Below are 18,471 nucleotides of genomic sequence, written 5' to 3' on the forward strand. Positions count from 1 at the left end.
CAACGTCAAAGCAGCGAGTCCCTGGAATCATTGAATCCCTACAGGTGCAGAAGGCGGCTATTCGGCCCAGAGTCTGCACCAACCACAATCCCACCCCATTCCTGCAACGCCACATTTACCCTGCGAATCCCCCTGACTCGAGGGTCAATTTAGCACAGCCAATCAAGCTAATCCGCACATCTTTTGACTGTGGGAGGAAATCCGAGCACCTGGAAGAAACACAGAATCCCACCCTATCCCTGTAACCCCATTTGCCCACCCTGCTAATCCCCCTACACTAAGATAATTTAACATGGCCAATCCACCTAATGTGGAGATGCTGGCTTTGGACTGGGGTGAACACAGCAAGAGTTTTAACAACACCAGGTTAAAGTCCAACAGGTTTATTTGGTAGCAAATGCCATTAGCTTTCGGAGCACTGCTCCTTCGTCAGATGGAGTGGAAATGAGAATTGAGAGCACATTTCCACTCCATCTGACGAAGGAGCAGCGCTCCGAAAGCTAATGGTGTTTGCTACCAAATAAACCTGCTGGACTTTAACCTGTTGTTAAAACTCTTACTTTGTCAATCCACCTAACCCAGACCTCAAATCATAGAATCCTTACAGTGCAGGAGGCCATTCAGCCCATCGAGTCTACACCAACCACAATCCCACCCAGACCCTATCCCCATAACCCCATCCATTTACCCTAGCTAGTCCCCAACACTAGGGGCAATTTAGCATGGCCAATCCACCTAGCCTGCACATCTTTGGACTGTGGGAGGAAACCCACACAGACACAGGGAGAATGTGCAGATTCCACACAGACAGTGGCCCAAGCAGGGAATCGAACCCAGGTCCCTGGCGCTGTGAGGCAGCAGTGCTAACCACTGTGCTGCCCCTACACCAAGAGAAGCTTGCATGCAAACAGCACACAGCACTGCACTAGGTCAAAATGTCAAGAGGCTCTATAGCAACAGGAGTGAGCTCACCTTCGGAACGCACCTTCCACTCCCTTTAAAATGCTCAGCTGACCTTGTTTCCTGCAGCATGTGATTCAATCCAGCTATTGAAGTGGAAACTTACTGCAGCAAAGTGCAAAGAGACAGCACAATCTCAAATCCATACCCTCCCTTCCATCAATCTAAACAGACTAGGGATCAGAGCTTATCAATAGAGGGGGGGAAAACAATAAGAGTCAAGTTGAACTTGGTTACGAACAAGAATGTGCCAGTTTGTTGGTAAATTTAGAACCTTCAGATGCAAGCCCTTTGGAAATGTTTTATTTATAAAACGGATAAAACTGCCAGCTCCACGAACGAAGTTAAGCAACTTACAGCAACTACTAAGAAAACATAAGCAAGTAGTCACAAAAGCTTCGTGTAAAGAGGTAGGTTTTAAGAATCAGAATCCCGCTGCCTCGGCAAAGCAGCCAGCATAATTAAGGACCCCACACATTCTCTCTTCCACCTTCTTCCTTCAGGAAAAAGATACAAAAGTCTGAGGTCACGTATCAACCGACTCAAGAACAGCTTCTTCCCTGCTGCTGTCAGACTTTTGAATGGGCCTACCTCGCATTAAGTTGATCTTTCTCTACACCCTAGCTATGACTGTAACACTACATTCTGCACTCGCTCCTTTCCTTCTCCCCTATGTATTCTATGAACAGTATGCTTTGTACAGCATGCAAACTACTTTTCACTGTATCCCAATAAATCAAATCCCGACCATACAGAACAGGCCAGTCAGCCCAAGAGTGCACTGACAATGCCACCCAGACCAATCCCCGTAACCCCACATTTACCCTGCTTGCCCCTGACACCAAGAGGCAATTTAACATGGCCAATCAACCTAACCCGCACAGTCTTTCGACTGAGGAAACCAGAGTACCCGGAGGAAACCCACGCAGACATGGGGAAAATGTGCAGACTCCACACAGACAGTGACCCAAGGCCAGAATTGAACCCAGGTCCCTGGTGCCATGAGGCATCAGTGCCATCTTAAGCAGCAGCTTATGAAAATAAAGTGGGAGGTTCGGTAACAGAATCATGCAAGTTTGGGGCCTAGGCAGCTAAAGGTACAAACAATCCAAAGAATGACAGCACACAGTGGTTAGAACTGTTGCCTCAGTGCCAGGGACCCGGGTTCGATTCCAGCCTCAGCTCACTGCGTGGAGTTTGCATGTTCTCCTAGTGTCTGCGTGGGTTTCCTCCAAGTGCTCTGGTATCCTCAGTCTGAAAGATGCCGGTTAGGTGGACTGGCCATGCTAAACTGCCCCCGACTGACAGACCAGTAGGGTAAATATGTAGGGGTATGTGGATAGGACCTGGGGTGGGGTTGGCGGAGGCTCAATGGACCAAATAGAATCCCTACAGTGCAGAAGGAGGCCATGACCAAGGGACAAGAACTGAAGTGCAGAGATTGTGGTGGGCCGTGGCACTGGGGGAAGAGCACGAGAGCAAGCATGAAGCAGCTGAGGGGCCAAGTTCAAAGATGTGCGGGTTAGGTGGATGGGCCATGCTAAATTGCCCCTTAGTCAGGGGGACTAGCTGGAGTAAATGCATGGGGATAGGGTGGGATTGTGGTCAGTGCAGACTTGATGGGCTGAATGGCCTACTTCTGCACTGTAGGGATTCTATGAGGGATTCAGGAGAGATAGAAATTTCAAGAGACTGAGGTGGTCTCTGACAAAGAACTGAAAACAGGTTTGAAGCACAGGGCCAGTGGGGTATCTGAATAAGGGCAGATTGCGGACAAGGGCAACAGGGCCTGGGAGGAGTTTGGGGATACAGAAATGTTGTTCGATTACAACTGGTGTATTCATCAAGAATGAGGATTTGAAAAGAGGTTTCAAAGTGAACATTTCAAAGAGTGTCTCCAGGGAACCACAGTCTGAAGTGGCACCCAGACCACAAAAAAATTATTGTCACATGTATTAACATAGTTAAAAGTATTGTTTCTTGCGCGCTATACAGACAAAGCATACCATTCATAGAGGAGGAAAGGAGGGTGCAGAATGCAGTGTTACAGTCATAGTTAGGATGTAGAGAAAGATCAACTTAATGTGGTAGGTCCATTCAAAAGTCTGATGGCAGCAGGGAAGAAGCTGTTAGAGTTGGTTGATTTGATTTATTACATGTATTAACAGTGAAAAGTATAGTTTCTTGTGCACTATCCAAAGCCTACTGTATATAAAGGAAAGGGGAGGGTGCAGAATGTAATGTTTCACTAGGGTGTTAGGGTAGAATGCTCATTAACACTATTTCCACAATATTGGTACGTCAGAACTAATTTCTGTTCAATGATTCCAGAATCTGATGTTAGTGTGTCATCCAGGATACAGGCATGGTTTTAACCCAGCTCCCTGGGCAAGGACAGTGGTGGGGGTGGGGGGTTTAAGGTCACAGAATTGGGTGGAATGCTTTTTAGTACACCCAAAGATTTTGACTTCATCCAACCCAAACTCCAGGCAAGATTTAAAAACTAGCCCTGCATCCTATTCAGTCGGTCTGAGTTTTACATTGCTCCTATGGTTCACCACGAGGTCGTTTCAGCAGGTCCACTAAACCAAAATCAGAATCCCTCCAGTGCCATTCAGCCCATCGAACCAGCACCAACAATCCCACCCAGGCCCTATCCCCATAACTCCATGTAGTTACCTTGCTAATCCTTCCTGATACTAAGGGGCAATTTAGCATCATGTCTACTGTGAAAATCCCCTAGTTGCCACACTTCAACACCTGCTTGGGTACACCGAGGGACAATATAGCAAGGCTAGTGCCCCAACCAGCACATCTTTGGACTGTGGGAGGAAACCAGAGCACCCGGAGGAAACCCAGACAAAACACAGGGAATGAGCAAACTCCACACAGACAGTCACCCAAGCTAGGAACTGAACCCAGGATCCCCGACACCGAGGGGGCAACAGTGCTAACCACTTGCGCTGCCCACAAATGGGTTACTTGTTATGGATGCAGTCAGTTCAAACTCCCCCAGAAAGCAGCTCCTCCTCATACTCCCAGATACTAAAGCCCAAATTGTTGCTATATTCCTGGCCAAAGATATCCTGCTGTTAACAGTTGTGCTCCCAGTTACTCAGCATCCTTATTCCCACAGGTCATTTACAGGTTTAAACAGATTCCAAGACCACTTTGCCTCAATTGCAAAGGTGGCATAGTGGTTAGCACTGCTGCCTCAGTGCCAGGGACCCAGGTTTGATTCCCAGCTTGGGTCACTGTGCAGAGTCTGCACGGGTTCTTTTCCCCACCCCCCCCCCTGTCCCTCCCACAACAGACAGACAAAAAAGGGCAGCATGGACAAGTTGGGCCGAAGGGCCTATTTCCATGCTGTAAACCTCTGACTCCAAGACCGAAAGACATGCAGCTTAGGTGCATTGGCCATGCTAAATTTTGTACGCCTGAACAGGGCCTGGAGTGAGGAGACTAGGATTTTCACAGTAACTTCATTGCAGTGTTAATGTAAGCCTACTTGTGACACTAAAACTTTATTTACAGCTAGTACTGACGCAAGTGGTAAATAAGTTGCATTGCTTAATCATAGAAACCCTACAGTACAGAAAGAGGCCATTCGGCCCATCGAGTCTGCACCGACCACAATCCCACCCAGGCCCTACCCCCATATCCCTACATTTTCTACCTATTAATCCCTCTAACCTATGCATCTCGGGACACTAAGGGGCAATTTTAGCATGGCCAATCAACCTAACCTGCACATCTTTGGACTGTGGGAGGAAACCGGAGCACCCAGAGGAAACCCACGCAGACACGAGGAGAATGTGCAAACTCCACACAGACAGTGACCCAAGCCGGGAATCGAACCCAGGTCCCTGGAGCTGTGAAGCAGCAGTGCTAACCACTGTGCTACACCAATGGAGTAAATTTAAAAGTTTTCCCAGCATTTTCTAGTTTCAAAGATCAAATATTAATAGGATAGTTCTAAACAACGCTGCGACACAATTTTGGCTTTCTGGATCATTAGTTTGGACAGTCAGGAGGTTCCCCCCCCCCCCCCCCGGGGGGTAACAGGCTCAAGTTGCAAGGGGGGAAAGTTTAAGGGAGATGTGCAGGGGAAGTATTTCACGCAGAGGGTGGTGGGTGCCTGGAACACGCTGCCAGAGGTGGTGGAAGCAGGATCAGCACAGTTAAGAGGCATCTATCGGGATGAGTACATGAATAGGGAGGGAATAGAGGAATATAGACCAAGTAAAGGCTGTGTTTAAGTTTACTTAGTGCATTATAATTGACACAGACTTGGAGGGCCAAAGAGCCTGTTCCTGTGCTGTGAAGTTTAAAGCTTGTGTCACAAGTAAGGCTTACATTATTACAAAGTTAGTGAAATTCACCCAGGTCACAGTTTGGCACCTGTTCAGGTCCATGCACCTAACCAGCACGTTTTTCGGACTGTGGGAGGAAACAAGAGCACCTGGAAGAAACCCATGCAGACACGGGGAGAACGTGCAGACTCCGCACGCAGTGACCCAAACAGGGAATCGAAACCAGGTCCCTGGTGCTGTGCGGCAGCAGTGCTAACCACTGCGCCACACACTTACAGAATTGCATAGTTGTACACGGGACCATCTGAAATGCAGTCTCAGCACTTTCTGGTCGTTGGAGCTTCCAAGTTCCAAAGACCAGAAGCAACGGGCTTTAAGTAGTGTGTTGACCACAGCCAATGTCCCAGTGGCCAGGATACAAATCAACAATTGGATATTGGGTGCACAGAGCTGAGCTTGGGTAGCACATCCAAGTCTACCAACTATCACCATAGCAGTCTTGACTCAGGAGTGATAGACATCGAGGGCCAGTATTCCATGGGTCAGAACTGGAAATCCATATCAGATTGTTGAGGCCGTTGTACTGGCATCGAGTGTTAATGCCAAGAACAAAACACAATTGCTGCAGAAAATCTAGGAGCAGCAGGAGGCCATTCGGCCCTTCAAGCCTGCATTCATTGCAATCATGGCTGATCATCCAACTCAGCCTGATGGAGGCCATTCAGCCTTTCAAGCCTGCTCCGCCATTCAATGATCACGGCTGATCATCCAACTCTGCCTGATCGAGCGGACAAAAGTATTTTATGGAATCTCCCCAATCAAGTGTACTTGAACCGTATATTTCAGTAACTTTAAACTGTTTTCTTTCCAGATACTTGCATGTTATTTTCCAGTGGGTTGGTAGAATGCTCTTTTTAAAAAAAAAGCGACATCTCTGACCAATCTCAGGCCAGCTATGGGGAGGGAATACTTGCACACATTTCCAGGAACCTGTACATAGAGGCTGGAGAGGAGGCGCCAAACAAAACTGGAAACGGAACAAGGCTTCCTCCAGCCTCAATGAGCTTCTATTTCAGGGAACAAGCAACTGGTGTTAAATAGTTGATGGTGTGACAAAACTGGGAGCTGTACAATCTTGTCTCATCGACTCAAATGTTCAGGGAGGACACTGCACCTCAGCAACAAGCACAGGTTATGAGCATGACCTCAATAAACCTCCGGGTAAAGACTATCGATAGCCTTTTGAACAGAAGGGAGAACACAAAAAGGAAATACAGAAAGATCATTCTTAAATAGGTTGCTATTTAAGCTGACCTGCTCCTTAATAAATAGTCTCCCCCCCCCTGCTGAATATTAACCACATGACAGCACAGTGTAGTGGTTAGCAATGCTACCTCAGGGACCTGGGTTCAATTCCAGTCTTGGGTAACTCTCCGTATGGAGTTTGCATGGGTTTCCTCCGGGTGCCTCCCACAGTCCAAAGATGCACAGGTTAGGTGGATTGGCCACGGTAAACTGCTCAAGTGTCCAAAGATATACAGGTCAGGGGATTAGCATGGTAAAGATGTGGTTATGAGGATAGGGCCTGGGTAAGAGTGGGTGCAGACTCAATGGGCTGAATGGCCTCCTTACACTGCAGGGATTCTACAATTAGATGCAGACCAGCCTCCCATCCATTGACTCAGTCTACACTTCCCACTGCCTCAGCAAAGCAGCCAGCATAAATCAAGGACCTCAGACATACTGTCCATCAGGAAAAAGATACAAAAGTCTGAGGTCACGTACCAACCGACTCAAGAACAGCTTCTTCCCTGCTGCCATCAGACTATTGAATGGACCTACCTTGCATTAAGTTGATTTTTCTCTATGCGCTAGCTAAGACTAACAGTACATTCTGCATTCTCTCCTTTCCTTCTCGATGAAGAGTATGCTTTGACTGTATAGCGCGCAAGAAACAATACTTTTCACTGTATACTAATACATGCGACACAATAATAAATCAAATCAAAGACTGATCCAATGCTGAACTCAATCTTCTCTGTTGCAAAAGCAACAACATGACAATCAAGAGTTACGAAGGGAAATCTTCACCCCTCAATCCCCTTTGATTTACATTCGCTTCACTGATTCAGATCGCAGTTTTAAAAACCAGTCCTTGCAGCAACTCGTGCACACTCCCAGAGCAGGGACTGCTAAATGCCCACCCAAAGCGTTTCTTTAGGCAGCAGAACAGACCTGAACGCTAATGCATGATGAATTGTTTCCTGCTTGTACAAGCGAGGGCTGGAACCTTCCCAGGTCCGTACCAGCCCAGGACGCAAGTGGATTTCTGAAATTCCACACTTCAGTCACAGTCCAGCAAAACGACTCCAGTTGCCCAACCCTCACGGAAGGAGAAAAATGTAATCTCTCCTGCGTCCAAGTTAAAACTTCTCTGCGCCTTTTACAGCCAAATGTGAAAAATCTCTCCAAGTCTAAGAGAAGCTGGCTTCATGCACTTGCTGCGCAGGTCTCCCTAACCCAGTGGCCCTGGGAGTGTGGTGTTGGAGATGGCTTCCAATTGCCAACACGAGCTCTCAGCTCAGTGCACTCACTGACAACTTACACTCTTTAAAAGTTTAGTGTCACAAGTAGGCTTACATTAACACCGCAATGAAGTTACTGCAAAAGTCCAAATCGCCACACCTGTTTGGATACATACAATTTAGCACAGCCGATGCACCTAACCAGCATATCTTTCAGACTGTGGGTGGAAATTGGAGCGCCCGGAGGAAACCCACGCAGACATGGGGAGAACGTGCAGACTTTGCACAGACAGTGACTCAAGCCAGAAATCGAACCCAGACCCCTGGTGCTGGGAGGCAGCAGTGCTAGCCACTGAGCCACACCAAGTTATGGCAAAATGCTCATCTGGGCATGATAGATAATCAGCATCCTTTGGGGCACAGGAATGGTTACAGCACAGGAGGCCACTCGGCCTGCCATGTCTGTGCTGGCTCGCCAAAGTAGTAATTCACCCAGAGCCACTCCATCTTCCCTTCCTCCCCCTTCCCCTCCAGTCAAATGCCGGGATTGAATTTTCTTCCATCCACACAACAGGCATTCCAGATTTTAGGCATCAAAAAGGGATATTCCTCATATGCCTTCTCGTTAATTGCCTTAAAATCAGAAGTTCCACAGAGTCAGTCATACTGGACTCAAAATGTTATTAGTGTCACAAGTAGGCTTGCATAACAATGAAGTTACTGTGAAAATCCCCTAGTCGTCACACTCCGGCACCTGCCCGGGTACACCGAGGGAGAATTTAGCCTGGCCGATGTACCCTAACCAGCACGTCTTTCGAACTGTGGGAGGAAACCAGAGCACCCGGAGGAAACCCATGCAGACACGAGGAGAATGTGCAGACTCCACACGGACAGTAACCCCAAGCTGGGAATTGAACCCAGGTCCCTGGCACTGTGAGGCAGCACTGCTAACCATTCTCTCCACAAATGCTGCCAAACGTGCTGAGTTTTTCCAGTTCAGTTACCATAGAATCCCTACATGCATAAAGCAGCCATTTGGCCCATTGAGTCTGCACTGACTCCAAGAGAACATCCCTCTGCACACTTAGCCTGGCCAATCCACCTAACCTACACATCTTCTGGACACTAGGGGGCAATTTAGCATGGCCAATCCACCCAACCATCTGTGCACTCCAGTCCTCGGATCTATCCACCAATGGGAACACTTTCTCCCCATTGTTCTAATCTTGCTGCGTACAACTGAAGTTGGGGCCATTCGCAACTTATCTGCATGCTCTCCCACACCTTCACATTCATTCCCACAGTGTGGCACCCAGAAATACTGCAGAGGCCAGACCAGTCTTCCCTACAACCTCACCGCCTTACTTGCAAGCTCTACGCCCTGCTGTATTAACCACGCTCTCAACTGGACAGGCTGTCTTCAGTGGCTTACACACATATACATCCAAGTCTGAATCCAGACTTGGCCCATCGAGCCTGCATTGGCTGTCCAGTGGAGAGTTTTACCCACGTCCCATCCCTGTACTCCAACCCCACTAATCCCCCTAACTTATTTTGGGACACTTAAACATGGCCAATCCACCTAACCTGCACATTGGAGTGTGGGAGGCGGCTGGAGCACCTGGAGGAAACTCAGACACAGAACACGCAGACTCCCTTCACTCCTGTACCGATTGTACCGTTTATTTTCTGGACAGTCTCTCCACATTTTTCACACCAAAATGAATCATAGAAACCCTACAATGCAGAAAGGCCATTCGGCCCATCCAGTCTGCACCAACCACAATCCCACCCAGGCCCTATCGCCATACCCCTACACATTTACCCACTAATCCCTCTAACCTACGCATCTCGGGACACTAAGGGGCAATTTTAGCATGGCCAATCAACCTAACCCGCACATCTTGGGAATGTGGGAGGAAACCGGAGCACCTGGAGGAAACCCACACAGACACGAGGAGAATGTGCAAACTCCACACAGAGTGACTCAAGCCGGGAATCGAACACAGGTCCCTGGAGCTGTGAAGCAGCAGTGCTAACCACTGCCACCCACCAAATCACTTCACTGCATTCAACTTGTCCATCCATTGGGACTTTTTGAAGTTCTACATTATCCTCCCCATGGCTCACACTGCTTCCAAGTTTTGTATTGTCTGCAAGATTGAAACTGTGCCTGGTATACCAAGGTCTAGGTCACTAATATACATCAAAGAAAGGCTCCTATCACTCCTCTACAACTTCTCATCCAACCAAAAAAACATCACCAGTTTCCTCGTATTCAGCCAATTCTGTACCTCTGTTGCTGCAGTCCCATTTCTATAACCTTGCTGTGTCAGTCAGTCATGCGACATTGTATCAAATCCCTTTCGGGACGTCCATGTACACCACATCAACCCTCTTATCCCAGCTCCAGCAAGTTAAAAACATCTTTTCCTTCAATCCATGCTGACTTTTCAGGCAGCACAGTGGTTAGCACTGCTGCCTCACGGCACCAAGGTCCCAGGTTCAATTCCGGCCTTGGGTCACTGTGTGTGGAGTTTACACATTCTCCCAGTGTTTGCGTGGGTTTCCTCCGGGTGCTCCAGTTTCCTCCCACAGTCCAAAGATGTGCGGGTTAGGTTGATTGGCCATGTTAAATTGCCCCTTGTGTTGGGGATTAGCAGGGTAAATGTGTGGGGTTACAGCAATAGAGCCTGGGTGGGATTACGGTTGGTACAGACTTGATGGGCCAAATGGCCTACTTCTGCACTGTAGGGATTCTATAAAATTTTCCTTAATTAACCCACATTTGCCCAAATTACTATTAATTTTGTCCCGAATTCTCATTTCTAGAAGCTTCCCCATCAACGTTAAACTGGCCTGTTGCTGGGTGTATAGTTCCAACCTTTTTGGAACAAGGTTATTTTTAAATTATTGTCACAAGCAAGCTTACATTAACACTGTAATGAAGTGACCGAAAATCCCCTAGTCACCACACTCTGGCGCCTGTTGGGGTATACCGAGGGAGAATTTAGCACAGCCAATACACCTAACCAGCACATCTTCTGGACTGCAGAAGGAAACCGGAGCACCCGGAGGAAACCCACGCAGACACGGAGAACGTGCAGACTCCACACAGACAGGGACCCTAGCTGGGAATCGAACCCGGGTCCCTGGCGCTGTGAGGCAGTGGTACTAACTATTGTGCTACCAGAAGGGTGCAATATTTGCAATCCCCCCCCGCACCCAAGTCCAAGGAGGATTCAGAAAGTACAGCCACTGTCTCTGCAAATTTTCACACTCTCAATACCCCTTGGGATGAATCACAGTCTTATCCCATTTTAAGTACAGCCTGTCCAATATCTCCTCAACAATTTTAAACCCATACACAAATTCCAGATTAGATCTTGGCCAGCACTGCATCTTGTCCCATGTCAGAGACAAATGCAAAATATTCATTTAATACATCAGCTACATCCTCTCCCTTCCACGCACAAATCTCCTATTCAGTGCTGAATCAGCCCCCTCACCTCCTTTTTCACTATTTAACTATAAAAGACTGATTGCCTTTTAGCTGCCAGGCTAGTTCCATATTCTTCACTTTCCTCCTTGCCCATTTCCCCACTGAACCTGCTTACTCCTAGTTCTCAAGTTGTATTATGCACCTGACAATTTTCATTTGGCAGCAGTGGGTTAGCACTGCTGCATCACAGCACCAGGGACCCAGGTTCAATTCTGGCTTTGGGTCAGTGTGAAGTTGGCACGTTCTCCTCCCCCCAGGTGCTCCGGTTTCCTCCCACAGTCTGAAAGACGTGCCGGTTAGGTACATTGCTAAATTGACCCTTAGTGTCAGGGGATCAGCAGGTTAACTACATGGGGTTACAGGGATAGGGCCTGGATGGGATAGTTGCCAGTGCAGGCTTGATGGGCCAAATGGCTTCATTCTGCACTGTAGAGATTCTGTGATATTTTACAGCTTCATTTCCAATCTCTCCTGTCATCCAGGGGGCCCCGAATTTCTTTGCCCTGCCTTTCCACTGTGAAAATACCTCGCTTGTGCTTGAACGCACCCACCTCAAAGTACAGCCCATTGTTCAGGGACCATTCTGTCAACTAACGACTCCAATTGATCTGGAACAGAGCCATTCTTACCCAACTCAGGTTGGCTTCCCCCATCCCAGAGTTAATTCTTATTCCACAACGTTCCTTTTCTCTCATCCCATAGCCAACCTAAACCTCATGACTGTCTGCCAAATGTAGGTTTGGGGGAAGGGGGGGTGGGGGGATTAGCCATGATGAACATGCAGGGAAGAGGGGCTGGTAAAGACACTGTCAGAGTTGGTGCACACTCGACAGGCCAAATGACCTCCTTCTGTACTGTAGGGATTCTACGATTAGCAATCCATTTGGTCCATATCATTCACAAGAACCAGGTCTACCCACGTCTTGGTTGGCCTGGAAACACACTGCTGTAGAAAATTCACAAGGAACTCTTGCCCCCCTCAAACAACTAAAATGTGTCACCTCGTCTCGAGCCAGCGAATTCAAGTTCCTCATTATAACTATTTGTTCAAAGTTTATTTATTAGTGTCACAAGTAGGTTTTACATTAACACGATAATGAACACCGAAAATCCCCTAGTCGCCACACTCCGGCGCCTGTTCGGGTACACCGAGGGAGAATTTTGCACGGCCAATCCACCTAACCAGCACGTCTTTCGGACTGTGGGAGGAAACCCATGCAGACACGGGGAGAATGTCTGTGCGGAGTCTGCACAGTGACCCAAGCCAGGAATCGAACCCCGGTCGCTGGCGCTGAGAGATAGCTGCGTTAACCACTGCCGCCTCACTTTCCTGCCCTACCATTGCCTGGTGTTCCAAAGTTAGAATGTGCACTTTATTTATTCTTCTTTTACGTCAGTGGCTAGCCTCACAGCAAGAAGTTTAACAACACCAGGTTAAAGTCCAACAGGTTTATTTGGTAGCAAAAGCCACAAGCTTTCAGAGCCTAAGGTTAAGCCTCAAGGCTCTGAAAGCTGGTGGCTTTTGCGACCAAATAAACCTGTTGGACTTTAACCTGGTGTTGTTAAACTTCTTGCTGTGTTTACCCCAGTCCAACGCCAGCATCTCCACATCATGACTAGCCTCACAGCGCCAGGGACCCGGGTTCGATTCCCAGCTTGGGTCACTGTCTGTGTGGAGTCTGCACGTTCTCCCTGTGTCTGCGTGGGTTTCCTCCGGGTGCTCCGGTTTCCTCCCACAGTCCAAAGATGTGCTGGTTAGGGGCATTGGCCTAACCAGCACGCATTGGGGATTTTTCTAAACTTTGTAGTGTTAATGTGAGCCTACTTACACACTAATAAATTATACAGGCTCGTGGTTTGTGTGACTGGAAGAGACACTTGTAATCTGCCACAGTTCTATCACCAGAATATGATGGAGAATTTGAAGTCATAATTCCTTGCCTCCTCCCGTATATCTTCCCAAAAGGACATTGATCCCAGTCCAGTTGAGGCCCAACTTCCGAATAGGTACATTTTGCTGCAGAACTGGCCCCAATTCTCCCAAGGAACTGAAGCCACTCTGCCTCAAACCACACACACTGGTCCTCCCCACTTCTCTCGCTTGTGTGGGGTGAGACCCAGAGATTACTACCTACCTGTCTGACACATGTAGAGGTCAGCAAAAGCTAGTATCATATCACTGCGTACATTGGAGATTCACGTTTAAACTTGGGTTACTAACTCCAGTGAGGCCTTCAGGAGGAGGGGGAAAAAGGATAGTAAGAGAAGCATTTTTAAGTGCATACGTTAGAGGGCCATCTGTAGAGGCAGTCACTGAAAGAAGTCCCCTAGGGAACAACAAGTCTGGCTGTTGGCTAATGAAATTCCAACAGTGGATTGTGTTCTCCTCCCAGTATTACTGTTACAATGCAGCTGTACTTCCAGCAGGAGTTTATGAATTCTTTGCGGAATATTCTCTCCCAGGCCCAAGTGAAGAGGAATCCTCCATACCTGTCCTGGGAACAGGTGGCACTATTATAGCGGATTTCAGAACCCACTGCCCCAAATGACATTTTTGAACAGCGGAGGCAGATACAATTGGCTTCAGTTCACACAAAGTTAGGGTCACAACACAGTCCCCAAGACAGCAAAGTGATCCCAGGACATGGGATCAGGGGAGGGTTGCTTGATGCCCTCCAACAACTTGTCGGTTCTTGCTAATACCTTGCAGGAGTAGGCCAGCCATGAATCACTTCAACTTGCTGCAATCCAAATGAATCAAATAGTCCCTAGAGTGCAGAAGGAGGCCATTCAGCCCACCGAGTCTGCACCGACCACAATGCCACCCAGGCCCTATCCCCATAACCCCCATGCGTTTACCCTAGTCACCCTGACACTAAGGGGCAATTTAGCACGGCCAATCCACCTAACCCACACATCTTTGGAAGAGAAAACAGAGGGGGATAGGTCACATGGAAGAAAAGGAGCCCCTTCCACATCTTTGGACTGTGGGAGGAAACTGGAGCACCTGGGAGGAAACCCATGCAGACACGGGGAGAATGTGCAGACTCCACACAGACAGGGATCCGAGCTGGGAATCGAACCCAGGTCCCTGGTGCTGTGAGGCAGCAGCGCTAACCACTGACATTATGCACATTTGCAATGCCAAAAGTTTCAGAAACTGTTACAAACATTGGCCAACTTGTCCAAACAATTGCTATGAACCAGAGTGCTTGGGATGGGGCAACAATGCAAGCCTGACTACCCCTAGTTAAAGTTTATTAACGTCACAAATAGGCTTACATTAACACTGCAATGAAGTTACTGTGAAAATCCCCTGGTCACCATAGCACTGCTGCCTCAGCATTAGGGACCCATGTTCGATCCCCGGCTTGGGTCACTGTGTGGAGTCTGCATGTTCTCTCCGTGTCTGTGTGGGTTTCCTCCGAGTGCTCCAGTTTCCTCCCACAGCCTGAAAGACTTGCTGGTTAGGGTGCATTGGCCATACTAAATTCTCCCTCAGTGTACCTGAACAGGTGCCAGAGTGTGGCGACTAGGGGATTTTCACAGTAACTTCGCTGCAGTGTTAAAGTCTACTTGTGACTAATAAACAAACTTTGATGGAGAATTTAGCATGGCCAATGCACCTAACCAACACGCCTTTTGGACTGTGGGAGGAAACTGGAGCACCCGGAGGAAACCCACGCAGACACGGGGAGAACATGCAGACTCCGCACAGACAGTGACCCAAGCCAGAATTGAACCCCGGCCCCTGGCGCTGTGAGGCAGCAGTACTTAACCACTGGCCTACATACTGGGACAAACAACTTCACCACCCAAAATTCCTCTCCCAGTACAAGAGAAAGTTGTTTAAAGATTTTGATCTAGATTTAGCTTCCACTTAAATGGTTAAGTCATTATCTTGACAACTCATGTATCCAGTCTCCAACTAATTGGGATAGACATTAGAGACAGACTGGAGATGCAAAGTTTTTTTTGTTTAAAATAAAGCTTCCGTATTTTTTTTAAATGGCATGACCAGAATCAAATTGGAGAACTTAACAAGCAACAGTACAAAAACAGCAAACAGAACGACAGCAGTGGTTAGCACTACTGCCTCACAGCACCAGGGACCCAAGTTCGATTCCCAACTTGGGTCACTGTCTGCATGTTCTCCCCATGTCTGTGTGGGTTTCCTCCGGGTGCTCCACTTTCCTCCCACAGTCCAAAAGACACGCTGGTTAGGGTGCATTGGCCGTGCTAAATTCTCCCTCAGGTGTACCCGAACAGGCGCCGGAGTGTGACGACCAGGGGATTTTCACAGTAACTTCATTGCAGTGTTAACGTAAGCCTATTTGAGACACTAAAACTTGGAAACTTTAGCAGGAGGGCTGATAACCACAAAGCAAATTCAAGAAAGCACACACGAACGAGGGGGAAGATTTATTTTCTTGCAGAGCAAGTTACTTTGGGGTGGGAGCAAGGTTCACGAGAGAAATTGGATAGAGAGTTGAAGGGGGGGGGGGGGGGAAGAGAAGTGATATGGGATGGGGTGAAAAGAGCGAGAGAGAGTGGAACTAATTGGATAACTTTCAGGGCTAGCACAGGCATAATGGGCCGAATGGGCCCCTCCTGGGCTGCATAATTCTATGAATTGGGGGGGGGAAAGCAAACTGGCTTCAATACAAATTCTGTCCCTGTCGTTGTAACCATTCCTCTTCCCTCCACCCCCCGGAGGCAAGGAATTATGACTTCGAATTCCGATCATATTCTGGAGATACAACGGTGGCAGACTACAAGATTGTCTCTTCCAACCACACAAACCACGAGCTGTGAAAATAGACTGTGTCGATCCAGGATACTTTGAGAGGGGAAGTTATCGCACTTAACATTGTTTCAGCTGCTGGCATAACTCGAACGAGGTAACTCCCAGCCCCACTTCTCCCTCCTTGTACATTGATTTGTCCCCAGAGTGGCACTTGCAGCCTAGGATGGAGGAGAGACACTGCTTTGGCCCGGGTTAAGCGGTTTGGCACGTTCTTTTTTTTTGAAAATCACCCTTCTACAGCACTTCCTAAACAGGGACAAGCATTACAACCGGCGGAATGTAGCATTATAGCGAGTTTAAGTTGATATCCCTTGCGGACTCGCATCTGGACTGCAAGAATCACTTGACTCTCCAAGTCCATGCCACAAGACTCGAACCCGAGAACCCAGCACATAGAAACTGTGGTGCTGGTCCCCCTCCTTTAAGAAACATTTATCCCCCAGAACAAATGATTCAGGACGGGAGCAATCTTACGGTGTAGGGGGACAGACAGAGAGCGCGCGTTAACTGAACGACATGTAGTTTAACTGCCCCCATTGCAGGGTCTCCGAATACAAGTCGCAGCTGTAGTTGGTACCTGCAAGTCACAGCGTTTAAGACACTTAACTGCACATCCTTTAACCGGCCACATCCCTCCCTCCAGATAAAGATATCCAAACACCTTCCCTATTAAATAGGTAATAAAATAAATACTTTTTAAACAGGTTAGAATGGTAATTGGAATCTCCTAGTAAGTGGAATTTAAACTGGACATGAAGATTCCAAAATACACAATTTCCTGAAGAGATAATAAGACTTTTAAAAACAGGGTTAGGGGGTTAGAATGGTAATGTGAGTCGAGAAAGTGGAAGTTCCCAAAAAAACTGGACTTGAGGATTCACCCTCCCCTTCCAAAATACACACACAATTTCCCCAATATATAATACAGTAAAGACTTTTAAAATGGGGGTTAACAGACCACATCCCAGCCAAATTTAAGATATTCAAACAACTTGCCTACTAAATAGATCAAATATAAAGGCTTTGAAAACAGGTTTAAATGGTGATTGGTAGTCTCCTAGACAGTGGAACTTTACAAGAACTGTTACAGGATTAACCCCCCAACACACACAGCCACCACTACTTATGCAGAATTCCAGTAGATATTTAAAAAGGGTCCAAGAACAAAATCTAAGCCATCTAAAGTTTTCCAAGCCGGAACACTGCATTTTTTAAAAACAACACTGCCAGAGAATGTAGCAAGCGCTGAAATCGGCAAGAGGTTTCCCCCCCCCTCCGAAATGTATCCAGTCCCTCTCCCTCCTCAACTCTTACCTCTTCTTCGTTATTGTTGTTACTGGGCTCATCACTTTTCGTACTCATGGTTCAGGCTCCCTCCTCTCGTAGGGGGGGCGGGGGTGGTGGGGGCTGAGATCGTTTGCCTCGGGAGTCGTTTGCCCTCCAAGTTGGCGAGAGAGGGGGGGGGGGGGGGTAACAGCTCCTTCTCCGAGGGACTAAGTCTCTCTCTCTCCTTCTCCTCCGGTGCGAGACAAGAGTCAGATGTGTTGCCCAAGACGGAACGAGAGGTGACAAGTCCTGGTGAGGTTAGTGCTGGAGTTTTGCAAAGGGTGCTGAGAAAAGAGGGGTGGAATATGTTGTCCCTTAGCAAAAAAAAAAATCAACACCCTACAAAATAAAAAAAAAAATCTTTTTTTAAAAAAGGGGCAACGCAAATTAAAAGGAGGACTGGAGGTGTTGGGAGTGCATTGGAGGTGCGCCGTGAAGGTTGGAGAGGGGAGAAGTGGCTGCTTTATTTTCTCTGGAGCCTGGTTTTCTTTAACACACGTCAATCTGGTTCACGTGTTCCTCAGATTAAGAGGAAAAACAAAGGCAGCAGGGGGAAGGGGAAAGGGAGGAGGGGGGTGGGGGCTGGTAAACTGCCTTGGACAAGGTGTGTGTGTGGGGTGGAGTGGAGGTGGGGAGGAGCGTGAGGCAATCAGCTCTGATCCCAGAGAAGCCCCCGTCCAATTTGATAGTCAATTAGGACACAGAGCAGGATTTGAAATGTAACAATGTACTCCAGCTGGGAGGCAATCCAAAATCTCCTGCGTCATGGTCTCCATTGGAAACCCCAGCTCCAATCAGCTTCTTCTCTCCCTCTCTCAATTAAAAAAAAAGTTAACTTTGATGTGCTTTCAGACTGAACTTTCTCCCACCCCCTCTACTCCCCTCAATCTTTCTCACATAGACCCAGCCAGGCAGCTATTTTTTTTTTGTGCAGAGATTGTGATCACTGTCTCCGGTTGGGGAATGGGGAGGTTTAACTCTTTGGATACTTCTCTTTTATCTATTCCTTTCTATTTAGTGTCGCAAATAGGCTGACAT

General features: G+C 47.8%; 1 protein-coding gene across 3 annotated transcripts in view; it reads right to left on the minus strand.

Moving 5' to 3' along the window:
• Window positions 1–18,135, minus strand: part of LOC144480544 (RNA-binding protein with multiple splicing 2) — a 136,794-nt gene extending 118,659 nt beyond the window's left edge. For 2 of the 3 annotated variants that reach the window (XR_013495684.1, XM_078200122.1), the window contains exon 1: window positions 17,422–18,120. Coding sequence is in view for 2 of the 3 variants with exons in the window: in XM_078200122.1 (XP_078056248.1) it covers window positions 17,422–17,469 (48 nt within the window). In the remaining variant the exon portion in view is untranslated. Of the gene's footprint in view, window positions 1–17,421 lie in introns of all 3 variants that reach the window. The other variant, XM_078200121.1, reaches the window with a different exon arrangement.
• Between the last annotated feature and the right edge of the window lie 336 nt (window positions 18,136–18,471).

Source organism: Mustelus asterias, chromosome 29, assembly GCF_964213995.1.
Source record: "Mustelus asterias chromosome 29, sMusAst1.hap1.1, whole genome shotgun sequence".
In the NCBI taxonomy this organism is placed as follows: domain Eukaryota; kingdom Metazoa; phylum Chordata; class Chondrichthyes; order Carcharhiniformes; family Triakidae; genus Mustelus; species Mustelus asterias.